At 45.0% G+C, this 13,542-nt stretch overlaps 1 protein-coding gene across 5 annotated transcripts in view; it reads right to left on the bottom strand.

Moving 5' to 3' along the window:
- The window catches only part of MTCL1 (microtubule crosslinking factor 1), a 176,724-nt gene extending 163,883 nt beyond the window's left edge, over positions 1 to 12,841 (bottom strand). For all 5 annotated transcript variants that reach the window (XM_083187622.1, XM_083187623.1, XM_083187624.1 and 2 more), the window contains exon 1: positions 11,652 to 12,841. In XM_083187622.1, coding sequence (XP_083043748.1) covers positions 11,652 to 12,413 — 762 coding nt within the window. In that variant the 5' untranslated portion in view covers positions 12,414 to 12,841. The remainder of the gene's footprint in view (positions 1 to 11,651) is intronic.
- Positions 12,842 to 13,542: the final 701 nt, after the last annotated feature.

Here is a 13,542-nt window from a genome sequence, read left to right as displayed (position 1 = left end):
TTGCCACGTTACAACTTAATGCACCTTCCTTTTGATTTGTCCCTCTAATTGTATGCCCAAACATGTGTGTTCTTGTCCATAATTGTTTGGTATAACAGGTGTGAGCTATTTTGAAGACTGACATTCGTGTACTGGTAAAAGAGTCAAGCAATCATTTCATTACTTTATCCAACATTTATTTACCATGTCTATTGTGTTTTACTTTTGATGTACAGTTTTTCTTATTTGACATGTGAACATGCAAACTCTGTATTGTACAGTTCTTCAACATAGTATTATAAAAAAAAAAAATATGCCAGCTAAAGCTTCCAGCACACAGTTAGCCTAGATGGCAAAATTGAAAACTAGCCCAAAGAATATCTATGACAAAGGTGGAATTTGCCACAAGGTTACATCAGAACCTTGTACAATGCAGCATGTTAACAGGTTAGGAAAACCTTGCTGATTTTTGCCAGTCCCCATATAGTTTTACCTGTGATAATACTGGGTAATCACATAATACTGCAGCTACACCGCTCTAGTTTATAATGGAACCTCTCCGCTAACTGGATCTTTACACATATGTCCAAAGGCCTACATACAGATGTGTCCACATACGCCTTGGACTCTGTACATAAAATAGATGTTACATTTCCTTGGAAAGAATGGTAATTGCACAGGATTTCAATTGAGCATGAATTTATTTCCCCAACTCTCTAACCACGGAATCTATCAATCTTCTAGGATAGAATTGTGTTCATCTTATTCAAGCAAAATAAATTCCCAGTCATGTAAGCGCGTACTTTAACAATGTGATCATCTAACGAAGCAAACAATTGCATTTTTTTTTCACTGTATTTCTCATACATTTCCTTATTCAGGCTGCTGGAAGTATTGATTCCAAGATCCTAGCCAGAATTCTAAATGTCTACCAGTGTAGATGTAATAAGCTCATGTCGATGCAGGCTGGATATATTTTCCTTTCAGAATGTATTCGTTACTTTATTTACTATGTCACTGTGTACCGATCTGTTGTTTATCCTTACTACTACCTGGCACTTCAACCATATATCAGTGTGCCTGAAACTCCCTGTTGTGCTTCAACCCTCGTATTCATTTGTATTGGCAGTAGCATATACTGTATATACCATTCATATGCAGCCAGAACTGGAGACGCGGTTAGTTTCTTTAACAGTATTCATTTAGTTGACAAATTGTAATCCTGCTAATTATTTATTCCATTCATAGGAAATGTTCTTCACTTGTAATCCAAGGGAGTTTGTAGTGCACAGCAAAACCTTCTTTACTCATCACACTTGCCACAGTTTTCCAATCTAAGCAGGTAGGCAAGTATATATTTATCGGCATTTCACTGCTGACATACCATAGAATAGAGTTTGGGACAGGCATGTCCAAACTATGGCCCTCCAGCTGTTTTTGTGAAACTACAAGTCCCATCATGCCTTGCCACAGTTTTGCTATTAGGGAATGCTAAAACAATGGCAAGGCATGCTGGGATGTGTAGTTTCACAACAGCTGTAGGGCCATAGTTTGGGCATGCCTGGTGTAGGGAATTGAAGAAAAAAGACCTTTGAGTTTACATATTGACAGTTTTAATTCAAGGCCTAATAGTTGCAATGTGCTAGATACACTGTATGCAGATTTGCGCTGGCAAGAATAAGATATGACAAATATTCTTTTTTTTTGGTCTGCATAATCTCATTCTTTCTTGTTTAGCTATTTTTACAATTTGTGACCTTAGGATTTATCACTATGTAAACAAACTAACTGAAATGACAGTATCACTATTCTGTTACTCCAGCATGGCTGTCAGTGCTATACATTCTGGCCAGTCACCAAGACTGTCCCTAAGAAGTCTCTAATAAGACAAGACACCTGTGCAACTTTGGCTTCTGGTTTTCAGGACAGACAGCTGCTCTTTTTCTGATCAAAAGCATATGGTGACAAATATTAAAATGATACAGGTAGCATGCCTATTTCATTATAATTAGACTTGGATGAATGGTTTAATGTTTTACCAAAATGGTCAAGGGCAGTTTCTTCTCCAAGTACTAAATGCAAATCTTCCCCATTACTTTATGCCCCCTCATGACAATATTACAAATCCAAAGCTGGATTTGTGGAAAGGCTACATAACCCTTGGCAAAGGACAGAATTGCTGGGGTTTCAGACTTTGCAATTTATTACTAATCTTTAAGCCTGAAATAATAATTCACAGACATAAGCGATGTGACTTATGCTGTGTACACACGGGGGCGATAGGGCTATAATCGCTGGGAATATAGTCGCAGACGACCATATTGCCAGTGATGGAAGTGTGCCCCGGCGATAAATTGCCGGGTGCGCTCCTGTTTTCTGCCCCATTGTAATCGCTGGTCACAGGAGCTTGCTCCTGCGACCAGCTAATTACCTCTTCGGCTCCCCCAGCAGAGGTTCCTTTTCATCAGTGACCATCTCTGGTCGCTGATGAAAAGGAGACACTGATTAATATATTGCTCAGTAATATATTGCAAGCAATATATCTCCCACCCGTGTGTACGCACCTTAAGCGATGTGTCTAGATCTCTTAGAAATTAAGCATAAATAACTCTGTGTGTATACCCGAGCAATAGCAATGCATGGTCCTGTGCATCTCCTAATACCATCTTAGATCTTGTGTGCATGCAGTCAAAATCAGGTCAGATCGCTTAGCAAGTGAGGTGTGTATAGAAACAGCGATAGTGAGAGAGAGTGGAATGTCTGTGTGTGTGTGTGTGTGTGTGTGTGTGTGTATATGTGGTAGGGAATATAGATTGTAAGCTCCACTGGGGCAGGGACTGGTGTGAATGTTCAAATATTCTCTGTAAAGCGATGTGGAATATGTATGCGCTATATAAATAACTGGTAATAAATAAATTAAATAACTAAAGGGCTGCATACAATGTATCATATGCAAACCAGCTGCCCGGCAGCTGCCAGGTGAGATGGTGGGGTATTACATGTGAGGTACCGCATGCGATACCTCACCCCAATGGATGGTGGTCTTAACAGCACCTTATCTCCTAATTGCAGATACAAGTGTGACCTTTGTCAGAGTACTGTGTTTTAGGAAAAATTGAGGGTGGGGTGAAGCACTATCAACTAAAGGACCAAGACCTTACAGGCTATTTCAAAAACATGAAAAAGGTCTGTAGTACCAGCAAGATGACTCTCACTACTGCATAAGATGATGGAAATGTAACAAGATTACAGAGTCTGCAGGAAGCCAGTAGCATGCAGCCATTAGCATAACATTATCCTTGTGAGAAACGTATTTAGTTAAAACCACGACTGCTGACTACATACAGAAATCTCTACAAAATGAGCTATCTGGATATTTATCCAGCTGAATATTTCGTTTTTAATTGTAAGCACAACTATCTGTAAATAAAGGTGGGTACATATTAGAAGACTTAAAAACGATACAATGCAATCAATTATTTCCCGAAACTCCGAGACAATCGAAAAAAGTTTGTACACACTGTGCAATCTTGCAAAAGATATCGTCAGTGGCCACATCCAGGAGAATGCTCTCATTAACAATATTTACAGGCCGTCCTGCATATCCAACAGATCAGAAGAAGCGACCAATGACTAGCAGGAATGCGCATTGGCAGTGTGATATAGCGTACACACTGGGCAATTTAAATGATTTGTCTTTCCAAACCGTTGGAATCATCTAAATCATTGCATGGCTTGCATCTTAATATACAAGAGGTTTAATGTGCGACCCAGTTTTAGCTTTCTATTACAGTGGAGACCATTGTGATATGCAGTTACACCATAAAACCCAGGAGGATCTCCATCAATCAGACATTTGCGCTTGGCTGCTTCTAGATCTACTTAACCATAACTTGTACTATACAACTGTGTGCGGAGGCTGAAATTGCACTTTCCTTCTGAGAGAACTACTAGTGTTGCAGACAAGGGTTTCTCCATAAGTGATTAACTTGTATTCATAAAAAAACAAAAAAAGCATGAAGTAGGTGACCCAGTAACCAATGCTGACCCTCCCCCTATATTCCCAGAGTTCCTCCAGCGTGCCTGATGAGAAATGGATATGCTCAATGAAGGAACGTACACTGGGGGGATTTATCCTACCATTAGTCAATTTATCTCTGACACTCTGCCCATTATACTCCAAGTATACTCCAGCTAATGGGGAATTTAGTGCAGCCCCCTGCAATAGAGTAACCGCAAAAACATGCACAACAGGAAAGAAAAGTTTCACCATCTAGGGAGCTAAGGAAGAAACTGGAAACATTATGATTAAAATTAACACTTTCAACACCACGTGGTACAAAGAAGCAGACTGCAAACCATGATGGAGCTGCCTCAGGTTCACCGATCATTCTCCTTTGTAAATCTAGGGCAGTTACTGTTGCTTGCAGACAGCTGGAATATTTATTCATTTCTCTACATTGTTACAACTGCAAAATAACACTAATATTTATCACTGCTTACTGCATTTCTAGGGTGACGTCTTACAGATCAGGTGCACAAGGGAAAGCTACACACAGCCTTTGACAAGTGGAGGTTGCGCTAAACCATTACTGAGCACAATTACACCCTCCATACGTTTTTTTTTTGTACTGTAAATATAATTTATATCACAAATCCCAGATAATTAAAAACAGATATGGCTCCTATATCTTTGGTCACTAATACCCCTTTCACACCGCACTTGTTAAATGGTATATTGCCATTTTTTTCCATTTTAAAACGTTTAAGGCTGCAGTGGGAAAGCACCAGAGTTCATTTACTGGTTAAAGATAACCGGTATTTCAAAACGTTTAAAAAGCAGAGTTATACACGTTTCAGAGACAGTTTTTATGCAGTGAGAATGGCTCTAAAACGTTATTTAGTAAAAACAACATATTACAGACCTGTGATAGGCTGTCCCCTGCATTCTGCCGTGAAACGTGTTCAGGGGATTAAACGGGTTGACTGATGTGAATGGTACTTAAACGGTAATCTACTGCAATGTGAAGGCTCAGACCCGTTTTAAATACCGTTTCAAAATACCGGTTTTTAAAACGTTTGCAGTGTGAAAGTGGTATTATAGAAAACTTGGGATATATCTATTGTTTGTAAATATTAAGATGTTACATTGTAACACAGAGACATCAACCTGAGCATTGTGTCCAAGAGATATTTGTCTGTATCTGACCTTGGCTATGATTTTATGAGTGAATTATCCTGAGCTCAGCTACTGAAATGATATAAAACCAACCTTTACGATTCTCTATTGAGTCCAGGATAATTCAGTCAGTACTACATTCCAGATCTGACAATGAAAAGGGGTCAGGTGACAGTTCTGTATTCCATATGGGTTTAGTGCTTTTTAACTGGGAATTTAGTTTACTTTTTAGCATGTATCATAGTGCACATTCTCTTCAAGGGGGAAATGCAACAAACCTTCAAGAGCAATAAAATGGAGAGGTGGGCCACAGTTATTATTTGTTTGGGTTAGAAGCTGATTGGCTCCTAAGGGGAACTTCTTCACTTGAGCACTCTCGAAGTTTTGATACATCTCCCCAAAAATATTTTGCCTAGCATGTATGGTGAACAATGACGGGGAAAATTGTGGGCTGAAAATCGCTTTTCCCCCTTCTGAGCGACTTTCCTGGGGGTGGACAATTTTCCATAGCAGGTAATACCAGCAGATAAGCGGGGAAGCCAGTGATGATGCAGGATCGCGCATCAGTGCTCACCGCTCATCGCTGCCCCGTATACACTTTTGAGTTGAAAGCAGCTCAAATGACAAAACCGAGCAGCTTTCAAAGTCGCCCAGTGTGTATGGGCCTTATGGGGAACATCCTGAGCTGAACATAATTTGTGTCCAAAACAGAGGCATCACTGGGTGATGACACCACACAAACAAAAGGGTCATTTTCATCACTCGGTGTGCTCAGCATTCCTGAAGATGCTAGGCTGCCCGGGGAAATTCTGTCTGCACTGACGGCTTGTTGTTAGTGGCAGGACACAGGAGTGGAGGATAATGTCACAGTGTAGCACCAGGCTCCTTATCATTACAAAGGAGCAGGAATTTAGGAGTCACACCCTCCAAGGATAAGACCCAGGCCAGCCACCACCTACTCAATCCCCCTCCATCCCCATAACGACATCGATGGTAGGCGTATTGTAGTTGTGAAGGATTAGGACGTATACAGCAATCATAAAGTGCTGATCAACATAATCAGACTGTAATTTGCACCAGCGTCAAGCACTAACTGCGCATGCATACGATCTTATGTCGCTGAGCTGTTCACACGGAGCGATGAAAGGGGGGGGGGGGTGGTGGCAGCCTCAGGTACCGCGCAGGTACAGAGCATTTTATGGACGAAAGCAAAGATGACCAATGTAGTTTGGCCATAAATGGACATGTCAATGCCATCTTTACACACTGTCAACATTTGCTTACTAAAGATAATATATATAAGGTATTGCCATACTTCATACCGTCTTAAAATAAAAATTAGGTCAGCCACAGCATACTGTATAAATAAGACTTCAAAAATATCACATACATATTTATGTAGTGGTGTGACTTGTAAAAATGGGAACTCAAGTTAAAAATAAGACAAACTAAAACAAAACAAAACTAATAAACTACATGGGTGCCGGATGACTGACAATCAGTCGGGATTCCGATAGACATTACACCAACGTCGGAATTCAGACTGTTAAAACCCCGACACTCGGGATCCCGACGGCCATCGGCTATTCTCCCTCATAGGGATTCCAACGTCGGGCTAATGACTGTCGGAATCCCGACTGTCGGTGGGCAATACCACACCCAAAATACCACACCCAAACTACATACTGTATAAGTGGATAAAATTGACTAGTTTGGGGAACCACAATATATCATCCAGACATTTGTTTATACAGTACATATTTATTTGTAGAAAAGACAAAAATAATAATAAATAAGGACATATTATTTAAAGTGTTCTATGCTCTACCAAAAATTATAAAACATCCTATAGAGCTTTCAGACGAAAACAAGGCAACAGAAAATGTTCTAATCTTCTGAATTATCAATTCAATGTTATTATGATAAATAAAAATGTTTGCTTGGCAATTTTCACACCTATTTTGACAAATTCACTTGGCACTCAAAGGGTTCATGCAAATAGCAGGTGTTGAACTTCAGCTGAGGTTCAAAAGCAGCCCATATAGGTTTCTTCTGGAACTGCTTTATTGCAGAATATAGGCCTGATTCAGACCTGATGACTGCGAGTAGATAGCTGGCGCCCAGACACAGAACCCACCCTGTGCAAATCTGCACGAGAATTGCAAAATTATAGCAGAAATTATTGCAGATCGTTCCATGCGCAATTCCCAAACCATCTAATGATTTTTTCCAGTCTGTGCAAATATAGTATGTCTGGCCTTACACCGTTTTCCTGGGTGCACACACCGTTTTTGTTGGCATGCCCAGGAAACACTGGGCAACCCTATGCGACAGCCCCCTAATCGCACATATGCAAACTCTGAACATTGGGGACATATACGAATTCGGATCATAGAGGTGTGAATTGGCCCCCAAGTGTGCTTTTCTTTACTCAACATTACCCCTCCCTTGAAAGCATTTGTGTGATATCATTTAATTCATTGAGCATTTGCCAGCATATATATTCCAGAAAATCTCTGTAACATTCCAATTCTTATGCAGAAACGTAGTCACACAATGTATAAAGCCATGCCTCATATAATTCCCAAACCATCTAATCATTTTTTCCAGTCTATAGGTCTATCATACCCCGGAAATTGGGTACCTCTATAGCTAGTATACCCATACCACTATATCTAGTGTACTGATACCCTTATAGTGTACTCATACCTGTATAGCTAGTGTATTCATACCCCCACGGCTGTGTGCTCATACCAGTATAGCTAGTGTACTTGTATCCCTACAGCTAGTGCTCTCATACCTATGCCGCTGTGTACTCATACCCCGCAGATGTGTATTTATACCAGTAGAGCTGGAGTACTCATACCTGTAGAGCTGTGTGCCCATACCTCTGTAGCTAGTGTACCCATACCACTATAGCTAGTGTACTCAAACCACTATAGCTAGGGGTGTGGTATGACTGCCTGACAATTGGGATACCGACGGTCAGTATACCGACATCGAATCCCGACTGCTGGTGCTCCGACTGTGATCAGCCTGTATGTCCATCGGAAACACAGAACTGATCACCCTGTCCCTGTCCCTGAGCAGCTGTCTCTAGGAGCAGAGAAAGATGTGCAGAAGCCACCAATTTGCATCTGAGCCCTGTGATTCGCCAGTGCACTCATACCTGTGCAGCTGTATACTCCTATCCCTGCCTCTCTGTACTCATAACCCCGCAGCTGTGTATTTATATCAGTATAGCTAATGTACTCATATCTGTGCAGCTGTGCTCCCATACGCCTATCGCTAGGGTACTCATACCCCTGAAGCTATATATTGATACAAGTATAGCTAGTGTATTCATGACCCTATAGCTAGCGTACTCATATTCATGCAGCTGTGTACCCATACCCCTAAAGCTGTGTACCCATAACTCTGCATCAAGCATTCTCTTACAAGTATAGCTAGTGAACTCATAACCCCGCAGCTGTGTAGTGACCCCTCTGGGATCAGGGTGCAGGGGGAAAGTGGGCAGCATGACTGCAGTAGAGGTGCTGGGCGACCCCTAAGCTCTCTGGTCAATGTGGCGGTGGGGATTCTAGCATGAACACTAACAGGCTATGTACTCATGACCCTGCAGCTGTGTATTTATACATGTATAGCTAATGTACTCATGAACCTATATCTGGTGTAATCATAACCCCACAGCAGTGTACTCATAGCACTATACAGATGGAGCCCTCTTCATCTAGCCCTTTAATAGGATAAAGTGAGTAATAGGATTACACTGCTAATCCCCTGCTGTATTGTTCTATGTATTGTATTGCTGCTGAGAACAATAGGATAGCTATGGCTAGCCATGGTGAGCCACGACCTAAGGAAGATAGTTGAGAGGGGCTCCTACTGTAGCTCTACTACTATAGCTATTGTACTCACATCCCTGCACTGTGTATTCATTCCGTCATAGCTAGTGTACAATCACCCTATCGCTATTGTGCTTATGCCCCCACATTTAGTGTATGATACCCATGCAGCTACAGTAGTTTACGCACACCATTATAGCTAGTGCTCTCATAACACTACACATAGGGGGTTATTCTGGTTGATTCACTCGGATGATTCACTCCTTGTGAGTCAACCAGATCCCGCCTTGCGAATGGTGGTACACCGGCCCACCATTTGCAGGGCGCGTACGTTCGCACGGCATGCGAATGGATGTTTCAGATAAACATCCATCGGCATGTCAGTGGGAACCTTCCACATCTTTCAATGGTCACCGACCATCAAAAGAAGTGGAAGGTGCACGCATATGCCAGGTTGCTCTGAGCAGTCTTATATATGCGTGCACGTTCAGGAGGAAGTGGGCGGTGATGTCAGCTGCCCCCCCATCATGTCTGTCATATGCTCATGGGCCGCCCTGCCCTCCACTCGCAGGGATGGATGCCTTCACCCAGAGAACAGTTTGTTTGTCATGGCCGCACGCACTCAACGTGTGCAAATGCGCAGAAATCCGCATGCGCAAACCGCAAACTCAGGCGGCCCTGCGAATGGACCAGAATAAGGTCCATAGTGTACTAATACCCCCTACAGCTAGTCCTTACAGCATACTACTATCCCTACTCTAATGTAGACACACACAGCTAGTGTACTCCTACTACTACTCATTTACCTAGATCCCTATTGTTCTTGTACTCAGTCACCACAGCCCCTGGTGTACTCATCCCCATACAGTTAGGGGGTTATTCTGGTTCATCTGCTCAGATGCGTATACTCATCCTTGCGAGTCAACCTAACCCCGCCTTGGTGGCACGCCGGCCCACAGTTCACAAGGCACGTTCCTCCGCAATGGCTGTGAATGGATTTTTTCCATAGACATCCATACGTGGCAGGTAGTGGAACACCCACATCATTCCATGGTCGCCGACCATGGAATGATGTGGAAGGGGCACACATATGTAAGAGGGGTCTGAGGCACCCCTGCATATGTGTTTACATTCGGGATAAAATGGGAGGGCAGATGACATCCAGTGATGTCAGCTGCCTGCCCCCGTCGGCCAAGTCATGCCCTCATGTGGACACCCAAAAACCGCTGGGCGTACCCATATGCTAATGGCCCAGACCACCACCCCACACCCCCCCTCCACATGCAAGGATGGGAGCGTGCCCCAAGCGATCAGGTTTTTTGACGGGTACGCAGAAATGCGCATGCGCAATAGCAAAACATTGTCCCCGTGCGGACGAGCTGCAGTTGCGAATGGACATGAATAAGGTCCTTAGTGTATGCAAATTCCTAGAGGTAGTGTGCTCATCCCCCTACATATCAAATACCCCTTCATACCTACTCACACCACTACATTCCTACTACCCCTAGTTTACTCATACCCCCTGCAGACAGTGTACTCAGTTTCATACCATCCAGATTAGTGTACGCAAACTTCGGTACTTGTGTATTATCAGGGCGCCCAAGATTTCCATCATACGACATAGTTTTGGTCGCATCGCATGCAATCCTATTGCTTGCGATGAGATGCGATTCGATTGGACCCGATTTTTTATTGTACAGGCACACTGATGGGTGATTACTATGTTAAATGCACCCCCATTGTTAACGCCACCCCCACTATCAACGGCCACCCGAAGCGTGGAGAGCGCAGCGAGCCCGCGAGGGGCGTCGGTACACGTCCCCCGACCTTTTCATACCCCCACTATCCACGTCGGCGTGGAGTTGATTTTAGATAGTGTGGCGAGCGCAGCGAGCCACCAAGCCCAAAGCTTGGCGAGTGCTGCGAGCCCCGCGAGGGGACACGGATTACTTCACATGTAATCTGCGTCCCCTCGCTGGGCTCGCTGCGCCCGAAGCGTGGCGAGAGCTGGGAGCCCCGCGAGGGGACACAGATTACTTCACATGTAATCCGCGTCACCTCGCTGCGCTCGCCACACTATCTAAAATCAACTCCATGCCGACGTGGATAGTGCGGGTATGAAAAGGTCGGAGGACGTGTACCGCTGCGCTCGCCACGCTTCGGGTGGCCGTTGATAGTGGGGGTGGCGTTAACAATGGGGGCGCATTAACATAGTAATCACCCATCAGGGTGCTTGTACAATTTAATATTGCATCGCATGCCATTTCTAATGGTATGCGATGCAATGCAATATTTTATTGTACAGTGCGGGTCTGTGGGCCCGGAAATCGGGTCCCATCGCATACCTTAATTAGTGGTATGCGATGCGATGGGTGCCCTGATAATACACAAGTACCCAAACTTCTACAGCTAGTGTGCTCATACCCTTACATACCCACTCCAACCCCTACAGACAGTGTACAGTACACATATACTGTATATGATAAAGTACCAACTAATCAGCTCCTGACATATTTCTAGCCTAGCTGGAGCAAGGCAGCTGGACACTGGTTGGTTGGTACTTTCTCTCTTCATACATGTCCCCAGCCGGTCTGTACCCCCGGGCATAGCAGCGGTATAATGAGCCGTCAGCACCGGCCCTGCATTACCTTGAGATAGTCGTTCTCTGAGCGCAGCTCGTCCAGCTCCCTGAGCAGGTGCTCCTCCTGTGCCCGGCTGGGTGCCGCATGGCTGCTGTGCGGGGTCCCGCCTGCCTCCCGGGGATCACTGTTCCTGGGCGCGGAGTGCTGCTTCTCCAGCCCGGCTCCCGGCACTATCCCCGGTACTGATGCCGCCACCTGCTCGCTGGAGCCGGACTCGTTGTCGCTGCTGTGCGCGGCCAGAGGACGGTGGTCATCGGACAGAGGCTCAGAGGGGCAGTCGGACAGGTCGGAGCTGCTGTCCGTGTGGCTGACCCGGAGCAGGGTGCTGCATGCCCCGGGCGCAGGGCTCTCCAGTCTCTGCCCCCTCCTGCGGCCGGCAGCCCCTGCAACCAGGGGAGAGGAGGGGGAGGGCAGCGGCTCCCTCCTGGTGCCCCCCCTGCAGCCCTGCTCCCCGGGCTCCTGCGCCGGCCTGGACGCCCTCTTGTTGGACAGCGAAGCCTTGGCGCTGGCAGCTTTCGCCGGGCTCGGCTTCTCTTTGGCAGGGATGTTGCGCCGCGATAAGCGGTTCTGGGCGACCAGGAGCCCGGCGGACTGGTGCCTGACCCTGCTGCTGGGGGACTTGGGTGGCAGTACCGAGGGCTTAGCAGGGGGCGCCCTGAGGTGGGAGTCCTTGAGGAAGGGTCTGGCAGGAGAAGGTGCCCGGTGCAGCCGCTTCTTCTCGGCATGAGGATGGCTCTGCAGCCTGGGCTCAGTGCTTCCAGTCTCCATGTGATGCGGCGGCAGCAGCGGGGACAGGAGCCCCCTCCAGCCCACAGGCTACCCGGGCTGTGCCGCAGCAGCCACGCTACAGCATCCGGCCACAGTCCCAGCGCAGCTTCTCATCACTTCTCCTCATTACAGGGCATGCACCAGCGACTCTCCGGTCCTCCCCAGTCCGCAGCTTACTCCGCCAGCAAACCGCTGTGTTCCCCTTATTGCTTCTCCTCTATGTACTTAGATGCCCGCACAGCGATGCTGTCAATTAATGTGCGCCCCTCAATCACCTACCTATGCCCACCACACATCACATACTCAGTATCCATCTCCTGTCACTTCCCATCCAGCAGCCCCACCGCACCGGCTCCCTCCTCCTCACCCTCCTGCAATCTGCAAACGCTGCTGCCTGTGCCTGGCCTTACGTCTGCCAGCTGCCGCACATGCGCCCCTGTGTGCCTGTGGCTGTCAGTGCACCTCTGCATGCATAGCACATACTGTATGCCAGCTGCATACAGTGTCACCAGTTATTTATATGCTGTGTAATCAGGAGGTCGACACTCATATATTTATTAGGTAATAAAAAAAGGACCAGAGTTACAAATCTTAATTATATATATATGTGTATATATATATATATATATATATATATATATATATATATATTTTTTTTTTTTTTTTTTTTGAAAACTAGGAAATTAAATGTATTGTGCCTGTCGGCTCTATTTATTACAATGTATATTTTTTAATGCAAATGTGATTTTTTTTTAAATTAATATTTTGAACTGAATTTAGCAAGCATCTCTTGCTGGGAGGCGGGCATTAATGAGATCACATCATATTAAAGAGTGGAGGGCAAAGTGATAGTTTGTGGCTGCAAACAGATTATACCTCTCCACTAAACTTTGCCCATAGGCTTCTACATGTTGCGTTTCAGGGCAATGTCTAAGCGATCTGACTAGAACGCTAGAAGTGGAGCACTGATCGCTCCATGTGTGTTCCCTGCAGTGATGGTGATATTGATATTGATATCCCTCAAATATTGCTGACTAAATAAACCTTATACAATTAATTAATTAATTTAATTAGAAAAGAAAAGTGCCCAGGAATTTTTTTTCGGGAAGGGTGTGCGACATCAGCCCCG

This window comes from Crinia signifera, chromosome 5 (genome assembly GCF_055691185.1).
Source record: "Crinia signifera chromosome 5, ASM5569118v1, whole genome shotgun sequence".
Classification (NCBI taxonomy): domain Eukaryota; kingdom Metazoa; phylum Chordata; class Amphibia; order Anura; family Myobatrachidae; genus Crinia; species Crinia signifera.
Note: the sequence above shows the minus strand (reverse complement) of the source record. Positions and strands in the feature narration are given on the sequence as shown.